Source organism: Manis pentadactyla, chromosome 3 (genome assembly GCF_030020395.1).
Source record: "Manis pentadactyla isolate mManPen7 chromosome 3, mManPen7.hap1, whole genome shotgun sequence".
NCBI classification, from domain to species: Eukaryota; Metazoa; Chordata; class Mammalia; order Pholidota; family Manidae; genus Manis; species Manis pentadactyla.
Genome location: NC_080021.1, coordinates 93,515,616 through 93,525,538, shown reverse-complemented (window position 1 = coordinate 93,525,538; position 9,923 = coordinate 93,515,616). Strand labels below are relative to the sequence as shown.

Here is a 9,923-nt window from a genome sequence, read left to right as displayed (position 1 = left end):
TATTTTGAATTCTTTTTCAGGGAGACTGGTTAGGTCTGTCTCTGCAGCTCCTCTCTAAGGTGTTGCCTGAACTATCTTGGACTGGACTAAATTTTTTTGCCTTTTCTTGGTGATAGCAGTGGCTCTAGGCAGGTTGCGGGTGTGTCAGCTGGGAGAAGAATGTCCTTTCCTGCTTGCTGGATGCCTTTCCCTTCTCTGCTGCCTGTGTTAGTTATCTGCACTCCTGGAGCAGCCACCAGGTTAGTCCCCTAAGCTGCTGTGGGCGGGGTCTCCGTCAGAGCAGTGCAGAGCCCTGCGGGGAGTGGCAAGCCTGCCAGGTGCGCTCCTCCATGATAGCGGTGCCCCTGCTGGGCAGCTGTGTGCCAGCAGCGGCCTTTGGGTCTGCCCTGGGTGGCTGTGCATTGGGCTGGGATTCTGGTCAGCTGCTGGGAGCACACCTGCTCCCTCTGGCTCTGCTCTAGGTGCATGCAGGGCTCTCCTGTGTGGGCCTCTAGTGGGCTTCTCTGGCTCCACTGCCGCTGGTGTGCGCGAGCTGTACCCGGGCTGTTTGATTGCCACTGCTGTGGGCTCACACAATCCTCTCTTGGTCTCCTCTGGCGTCATTGATGCACACGATCTGCTCCCGGTCCATTCCGGCACAGCCGCCCCCAGCACGCGCTACCACTCTCCCGCTACTGGGCCAGAGTGTCGGGGTCTGTGCCAGTTGGAGGAACAACTGGCAGGCTGCTTAGTGCCATGAGGGGCTTCAGAGCTGCGCTGCCTCCCCGGGGTTTAGGACACCTAAGGTTCCCTGGGATTCCCAGCTGCTGGCTATGTGTGCCAGGATGACTTCATCCAGCTATGGGGTCTCTGTCTCTTTAAGACTTGCAGAAAGCACTTGCTTTTCTTTTGTCTTGGGGGCGCCAGTTGCGGGGACCTGCCCATGGGTTTTGCTTTTCCATTTCTCAAATATCCAGCACCCCGTGCACCTCGTATCTGCGTTCCAGGTGCGGATTTCTAGAGCTGGTTGTTTAGCAGTCCTGGGCTTTCACTCCCTCCCCATTCTGAGTCCTTTCTTCCCACCAGGTTCTGGGGTGGGGGAGTGTTTGGGTCCCGCCTGGCCACAGCTTGTGTCTTACCCCCTTTGTGTGATGTTGAGTTCTCACAGACGTAGATGTATCCTGGCTATTGTACTGCATCCAGTGGTGTCTCTTTTAGGAATAGTTGTATTTATTGTATTTTCATAAATGTATATGTTTTGAGGAGGAGATTTCCTCTGAACTACTCATGCTGCCATCTTCCTGTGATCCCTATTTGGTATGAATTTTATATTTGGTATCAATTATGGTTACTAGACTCCCCCCATTATCAAGTCCCCCCCACATACCCTATTACAGTCACTGTTCATTAGCATAGTAAGATGTTATAGAATCACTACTTGTCTTCTCTGTGGTATACTGCCTTCCCCGTGCCCCCCAACCTCCACATTATATGTGCTAATCATCATGCCCCTTTTTCCCCCTTACCTCCCTTCCCACCCATTCTCCCCAGTCCCTTTCCCGTTGATAACTATTAGTCCATTCTTGGGTTCTGTGAGTCTGCTGCTGTTTAGTTCCTTCAGTTTTTCTTTGTTCTTATACTCCACAGATGAGTGAAATCATTTGATACTCGTCTTTCTCCACCTGGCTTATTTCACTGAGCATAATACCCTCTAGTGGAGCCCAACTCTTAAGCACTGTGCCATTCAAGGGCAGACAGCATAGCTTGGTCACATGGGTGAAAGTCTCATATAATCAGAACTGCCCTTAAGGATATTTTAGGTGATATGTTGGAGAGGCTTGCATGTGACCTCTCTAAGCAAGTTCAACTAAGCTACTTCCCCTTTTACTTCCATTGAGCCTCTGATGAAACAGTTCCTAAGACCACATAAAGGAAGAGCAGGTTCATGTCATATGTCTCAGGTTTACCCCTTGGCACATGCTCACTGAGTGGAATGATTGGTGGAATTACCTGGGAAAAGAGGGTTCTCTTTTCTTCTTTGCCCAGCTGTGCATGCATAGTTTAATTTATAAGTTAAATGTTTTAATGACATGGCTTCTTTGTACTGCCCTTCAAATTCAGGCTTATTGTGGCTCTCAAAACTTAGGAACTTGACAAGCTACATAAACTTATCCCACAAATTCCAGAAGAAATGAGTCTTATCTGTGAGTCATGAGCCAAAAAGAGTAAATGATCCAAAATGTTTTGTAACTGCTCCTTTCCTGGTACCCATGAGTTGATCACTGAAGCCCTTCTAGAAAACTATCCCTCATGCCATGTTAATAGTTGCAGAAAGGATTGAACATGGTTGGGATTTCCCTGTCATACCTGTATTTCATCCACATTATCGGGAGCCTCTCAAGTGACATAGTCAAAATGCCAGCACTGGGTGATGGAAGCAGGACACTTTGAAGCCTAAAAATAGAATGTAGTTCTGGAAATCATCTTGTTCTTCCTGTTTACTTCCATATTTAAGCCTCCCTAGCTCCTGAGTCTCTTTTAACTTCCTCCCAAGCGTCACTTCAGTAAAATATGTGCTGATTCCTAGAATTGGGGACCTATCATGTGTGGAGCTTATTAAAATTGCAGAGGCTAGGCCTCTACCCTAGACCTACCCAAACTCTGTGGCATCTGATTTTTAACACACTTTATGGTGATTCAAGGTTCCTAGGCCAACATTTGAGAACCATTAAAATGGTGGTTAAGGATATGGTGTTGGAATCAGGCTTACATGCACCTCAGTTATCTCATCTGTAAAATGAGAGTCAAATGCCTTGTAGATCAAAGAGCAATTATGAGGGTGAAAGAGAGCACACAGAAAGGTCGTAGCCCTGTACCTGACACAGAAGAAGTGCTCGTTAATTTTATCGGTTGTTATCCTTGCCGTCCACACTCCCGAGTCCAGAGGAATCACAGGCTGCTGACCAGACCTGGGAGGAAGGAGGAAACAGTTTTGTCATCACAATCTCAAACGTTAGGTAGAGCTTGAGGATTCAGAGCTCCTTTCTTATCAAAATGGAAATGACACAAGGCTCTGGTTATTTAAAGAAATCTAAAGGAGGGCCCCTTGGAGAGACAGCTGGGCTCCAACATCCTCTGGCCTGACAGTCGAATGTAGCTTTGTCCTCTCAACATGACTCCGGCATCGGCCCAGTTCAGTGGAAATGAATTAGTTAAACCAGGGATGTAGCGCACAGGGCACGAAAAGGTAATTTAACTGAATTCTCCCTTCCTGGTCCATTGGGCATTCACCATGAGATATGCTGAGCACCTCCAGACAAAGATTATTAAACACAAGTCAGGTAACTGTTGTTCTTCATTTCTGGTGCCCCAGATCCTGTTGTGTCCCACATCCCCTTAGGCTGAGTTCTGAGCTGCAATTGGGCTTTGAGTTTGTTTTTCTTTTGTTTTAGAATGACGTGTCACATTGACCAGCTGAACACTTGGTATGATATAAAAACTCATCAAGAAGTGACCAGCAGCCACCTCCTCTCAGAAATCCAGACTACCCTGGGGACTTTCGGTGTGAATGGATTAGACAGGCTTCTGTGCTTTATGATTGTCAAAGAATTACAGGTGAGTCTTTTGGCTTTTGGACAGTTTTTCTGCTACTCTGGGAGACACAAGAGTAGATGAGTTAACTGTTCCTTCATGCTTTCTGATACTGACATCAGGCCCGTGGATATAATTCTTATTAGGTAGTGAGAACTTGGAATAAATTAGAATTTCTTTGGCCAGTATACTATGGCAAGGGGTAGACTGTTTTTGTGAGTTTCATCTTAAGACTCTTTGAAAGCAGCAACCTCTCCTGGCAGGGAATGTTTCTGATAGGAACCAGAATTTGCTGCTTCCCTGTCATCCTATTTGTAGAATTGTATCATTTAGGCCAGTCTATGTTCTACATAGCAGTTTAGATAACTAAAGTATTTATTCATTTTATTCATTATGTTATATTTTCTTATCTTGTTCTAGAATTTCCTCAGTATGTTTCAGAAAATTATCCTGAGAGACAGAACTGTGCAGGATACTTTAAAAGCCCTCACGACTGCTGTCATCCCCCTAAAAAGCATTGTAGGTAAATGTTCTGAAACGAGCCTGAGGTAGAGAGAACACTGTGGCCTTTCCCAATTTACTAAATAGAAAACTGTATTTCACCCTTTCAGCAAATTTGAATAAAATTTATTTTTCTGCCATTGCCAAAACACAGAAGATCTGGACATCTTATTTTGAGGCTATAATGAAGGTATGTTGTGGGAGGGTGATAATCAATACTATATTTTTTAATAATTATTTCCTTGTAACTTTGTTGCTCAAAGAAAGTCACTCTTTGTTTTGTCATAAAAAAATACAATATTTCAGTTTCTCATTATTTCCAAATTGATTTTTCTTTAGCTTCCTTTCTGGGGCCATTTTTGACTATGCTTTTCATTGGGCTAGTGTTTTTCTTTCACTAAAGAAAACTTCTTAAAATGCCTCTTGGCAAAAGATGCTTTCATACAAAGAAATAGAATCCTCCCTTAGTGATCCTCCATCCTTACATTCATGTAATAAACTGCTCTGTGAGCTTTCATCCCTAGGATGCTCTGAGTAGCTGTTAGAGTACATTTGTCTTCCTCCCCTTTTGCATCTGCAGATATTAGAAAGCCGGGTTCTTTGGGACATAAATTATCCTTCACTGTGAATAGAACACTGTGTGTCTTTGGGAGTGAGTGAAAAAGTGCAATGAGGAGATTAATTTGTTGGATAGAAATCCCAGTCACTTTAGAACCCGCTCATCTCCTCTCTTGCCTTTACACCCTGCATTGGCTCCTGGGGACTGTCTTCTAGATACAGGGGTTATTAAAAATGTCCATCTTTCCAAAACATTCAATAAACTTTGTTGAACACCTGCTGTGTACAAAGCATTGTCAGTTGCTGTGAGACACAGAGTTAAAGGAAACGTTAACTGTCTCCTCAGAAAGGCTACTTACAATCTGATAAGAAAGAGTAGACTTCCTGGTAGAAAGCTGATTCTTGGTTACAAGTATCACACACCATGGAAGAGTATGGGCTGCAATGGGGATTTGGGAAAGTTCCATTCTCCTATTCCCAATTAAATGAGTCGCTCATTAGGACAGTACTCATTGGTGCCTCAGCCAAATTTACAATGTATTTCCTATAATTTTAGTGAGTTTGGGGGCTTTATTTCAATTTGGAAACGTGAATGGAATAGGTAACACAAAGAGCCTTTGGCCCTGCCTGATGTCCGGATCTTGTCATATATGCCTGGCATTCCCTTAGCCAGGTGATTTTCAGAGATTGAGAGCTTCGCAGGCCAGCTTTCTAACTGCTGGGGAACCATTAGGGGAGGAGTGAAGAATTGCCTGAGGTTGGACAGGCCTGAGACTCACCTCTCTAGGAGGCTGAAGTTGACGTCAGGGGTGCTTTAAAGAGGCATGGGGTTTCCCAGTGGCTGTTACAGGACTCCCTTAGTTGTAATTGCTGGTAATTCAGTAGTAGCCAAGCATTGGGTCTAAGTCAATGGTCTTTACATGAAACCCCAGGGACAAATTTATCTTGTCTTGTAATAGGGCCCTTGTAATCACCAAACCAGTGCTAATGGTCTGGAACAGCAATGGAAACAATTCTGCACTATTAAACAGTGACAGTAGCCACATGGAGTTACTGAGCACTGAAAACAGAGTTTGTGGGCATGAGGAAGTGAATTTTATATTTTATTTCACTTTAATCAGTTTAAATCTAAGTGGCCATTCGTGGCTAGTGGCTGCTCTATCGCTCAGTCAGACTCTAGAGAAAACATGGAGAAAGCAATCAAAACATCTCAAAATGGGCAAACAAGTAGGTAGAGTGAGCTTATCACCTCCAGGCTCCTTAGCCACTCCAGAATCTTTTTAAAGGCTTGTGGTAAATAAGCCTTAAAAAGAAAATCCTGGCCACCAAGGTTCAACATGCTTTAAATAAGAACAAGATACCTTAAAGTGCCTTTGTTTCTGTTTCCATTTCTAGACTGGTATCTTCAAGAGAATTCTTGACACAGAGTATCTAGAATTAAGCAAGGAGTTATATGGGCAGACACAAGTTCAGAGGGACATTTTTGAATGGTCTAAGAGAACCCACTATTTTCTTGGCCTTGCCCTATTCTAATATTTAAATAGTGCTTTTCTATTAATAAAAGTTTTCTTACTTAGAAATAGCATTCTTTGGATTGAGTTTTATTTTCTTCACATAAGTAGAATAATAGTCTAGTAACAATGGTAATCAACGGTCCTTTGAGGTGATTTAACACTTGTAACTGTTATGTTTATCCAAATACCTTTTCTTTGCTCTTAGAGAAGGCCACTTTTTTTTTTATTGAAGTATTATTGGTATACAATCTTATTGGTTTCGTATACAACACAGTGGTTCAACAATTACCCATATTATTAAATCCTCACCCCCTCCAGTGCAGTTACTATCTGTCAGCATAGGAAGATGTTATAGGATCATTGACTATATTCTTGCTGTGCCACGTGCTACTCTCTCTATGATTAACTTATTTTCTGATTGAGAATTTTTGTAAGGCCACTCTTTTCTTTTTTTTTTTTTTCCTTTTCTTCTGCCAACAACTCACAGGAAATGTGTTCATTTCTACCTCATTGTTGCTGACATTATAAAACAGCCTTGCCTCCTATTCCTCTTCTCCCCCTTGCTAACCTTTTAGAGATAGCTTTCCTAGAAGAGAAAAGGTGAAACTTACTGGCATAAAAACTTAGAGTACACTAATGGCTTTATGATGCCAACAATTTCAGCTTGCTTCAATCATATCTCCAAAGTTTATGCTCATTACTACTTGGAAATTATGGTGGCTGAGCCATCAGAGTCACATCACTATCACAAGTCTGTTTTCTTCATAGTTTAAGAATTATATTTTGTTACAGTTGGCTCCCACTATTATCATGTACGTTTTATTTTGTATATTTAAAATAATTACTCTAAGGCAGTCTCCATAGGCTTCACCAGGTTTCCAAAGAGGTCCAAGGTCAAAAAAAGAAAAAAAGGGTGAAGAACCCCTAGATTAAGGGTTAACATTAAAAGGCCTTCTTGGAAGATTTTATGTAGACTATTTTATAACCCAGATTATTACATGATCTGTAATCCTGAGTGATTTTAGAATATTAGAGTAAAATGGCATCCTTAGGACTTGAGAAAATTCAGTTTAGGACAAAGCAAATGGGACTTCTCATTAGCAGCTACTTAATTTGGATAACTTATTCCAAAAGATCAAGAGTTTCAAAACAGACATCTTTAGTACATGAACAGCTGAACATTAGTGGACCCACTTTGTAAAATATTTGACTTTGGGAAATATCTTGAGGTTGGCTGGAGTCTATCCAGACATTCCTTGAAGGGTCCCTTGTGCTCCAACAGGGATGATGCTGGTCTTAGCCCTGGAGCCAGTCCAGAAAAATCCTTAAATTTCTCTGCAGTGTTGTAATCCTTCCAATAGAAATTATCATTTTGTGTTTGCCTACTACAACCACTTTGAAATGCTTATGTTCTCCATGTTCTTTCTCTTGCTAATTTGTAGGTTGGGCAGATGCAGATTCTGAGACAGCAGATTGCCAATGAATTAAATTATTCTTGTCAGTTTGACTCCAAACATCTGGCAGCTGCTCTGGAGAATCTCAATACGTAAATGCTAGTGTTTGAAATGGTCATGTGTGGGCCTGGATTATCATAAATGGCACCCCAGTTTCTTTAATACCTACTCTTTTAAGTTCTTTTTGAGTAAGAAGTCTTTCTGAATTTATAGGCTTCCTTCCCAAGAATTACCAAATCGGTCTTTAAAAGACTCCTTCCTCAGTATTGTCCCTTGGTGCCTCTCTCTCTCCCTCCCTCCACCCCGCTCTGCTGATGTATTCATTTATTCAGTCAATGTATATCGATCACTTAATACACACCAGACACCGTGCAGAGTTGCACTGTCTGAGAGAGCAATTATTACCCATTTCTGTAGGACAGAGTCACTAGACATCCAGAGGGCAGTTAGAGGTGTGTTAATTACCTGGAGTGGCTGGGCACGCAGCCTGTGCCTCACCAGCAATTGCTCTCATTTGAAGCCTTCTCCTTAAACAGTCTGTGCTTCTCGGCACAGGACAAAGTCAGTGTAAGCAAGTCAGTGCTTTTGACAAACTAGGTATTGAAAACAGTAAGTCAATTCATAAAAATTTGAATGGTGAAAGCACTTGATTTAACTCCAAAAGATAAAGTAATTCTAGATCAGATTTTCCACTTAAAGCCAATCACAGGTACAGAAATTGAAAATTAGAAGGATCAAGCCCTCATTTTACAGATGAGGAAACTGAGGCCCTGAAAGATTCTTTCATACCTGTGGTAACTGCTGTCTGAATTCAGTTACTCTCTAATGCTTATCACTCTTGTTTTTTCTCCTTCGTTTAGGGCTCTCCTAGCAGACATCAAAGCCCACTATCAGGACCCTTCACTGCCTTACCCCAAAGAAGATAACACACTCTTATATGAGATCACAGCCTATCTGGAGGCAGCTGGCATTCACAACCCACTGAATAAGGTTCATAATTAAAATACATAATGGTGTGGGGGGGAACCATGTGGCACAGAAGGTGATTTGGCCCAGGTACACATCCCTGGGCTGAGACACTGGGAGAACCTGGGTCCCAGTCCCAGTCCCAGAGCCTCCATTCTCCCAAGTCCCCCACTTTGCTGAGTTCCAGTTTCCCTGGTGGAACATGAGGGTGATCTTACCTTCCCTGTGTGATTCAGAGCTGGGGGAAACAAGTGATACAATGTTCAAGCTCCCTAAAAAGGAAAAGGCACTGTATCTGTAAGAAATTAGTTTTAGGTTTGTCTGGCATTTGGTGTTTGAACTGCAACTGAATGGTGGCCGGGATCCTTCTTGCCCAAAAATGCTTCCATTGGTGGCTGACAGAGGTCATAATCATAATCTGGGGCTAAATATTCTTTTCTGCAATTCTGATCTCCACAAACCTCTGAGAGCAGAAAGGTTTTTCACAAGTTGGTGTCAGGTCTCATTCGGTGGCAAAACTTGTCATGACATAAGACTCTTTATACTTCTGTGAATATTTGTATTTTGATGCAGCAGTACTGGTGACTTTGATTATAGGGTGAGACCCTGAGCCCTGTTTGCCTTTTCACAATCTAGGAAAAGTGAAGTTCTGAAATCTCTGCAATCCCCTGGGTTTTGGGGGATTATGAGCCTGCGTAGCAGCTGACGTTACTCTGAGGGTTTATTACATGCCAAGCACTGTGCAAGCCCTAACCGTGGGTGATTCCACCTGAGCTCACAGCAGCCACGTCAGATGTGCCACTGTCGGGTTGGCCTGGAGGCTGGAAGGCTGGTGACTCCCCCAGGCTCCACACTAGCAAGCCTTGGAGCCCGGCCATCACCCTGGACCCGGACCGGTGTCCACACTGGAATGCCCCCCTGCCTCCCAGGGAATTGGGGCTGGCTGGGTAGACCCTGACTGCCGTGGGAACCGGGCAGGAAGCTGCTCTGTGACGTTGCCCAGGGGACAGCAAACAGCGCCTGAGATGTCACCCGCTTTTCATGATGAACTCCTGCTCACTACTCTGTGGACCGCTGCTCCTCCTTTCTGCCTCTGCCCTCCCCACACTTTGCCTTGACTGTGGCATCTGGCTTTCCCCCCCTTGCTCATCACCCTTTGTCTCCATCCCATTGTTAGTGACATTAAGAGGATTCAGAGGGAAAGTAACTGCTAATCTCTAAGCAAAGTTGTTCCCTTTCCAGAAGGGTTCATTATTTTATAGGTATTTATGTTTGGGAGGTCAGTGATGTTATACAAAACTCAGAAGTCAGTAAGTTAATGGAACCATTCTAGTCTTAGGTAGTCTGAAGAGTAAACTGA

At 43.3% G+C, this 9,923-nt stretch overlaps 1 protein-coding gene across 3 annotated transcripts in view; it reads left to right on the top strand.

Moving 5' to 3' along the window:
* Positions 1 to 1,621: 1,621 nt before the first annotated feature.
* LOC118935859 (WASH complex subunit 5-like) overlaps positions 1,622 to 9,923 on the top strand; it is a 51,005-nt gene continuing 42,703 nt past the window's right edge. For 2 of the 3 annotated variants that reach the window (XM_057498126.1, XM_057498127.1), the window contains exons 1-5: positions 1,645 to 3,594; positions 3,991 to 4,093; positions 4,182 to 4,261; positions 7,586 to 7,689; positions 8,458 to 8,587. In XM_057498126.1, the coding sequence (XP_057354109.1) occupies positions 3,433 to 3,594; positions 3,991 to 4,093; positions 4,182 to 4,261; positions 7,586 to 7,689; positions 8,458 to 8,587 (579 nt within the window). In that variant the 5' untranslated portion in view covers positions 1,645 to 3,432. Of the gene's footprint in view, positions 3,595 to 3,990; positions 4,094 to 4,181; positions 4,262 to 7,585; positions 7,690 to 8,457; positions 8,588 to 9,923 lie in introns of all 3 variants that reach the window. The other variant, XM_057498125.1, reaches the window with a different exon arrangement.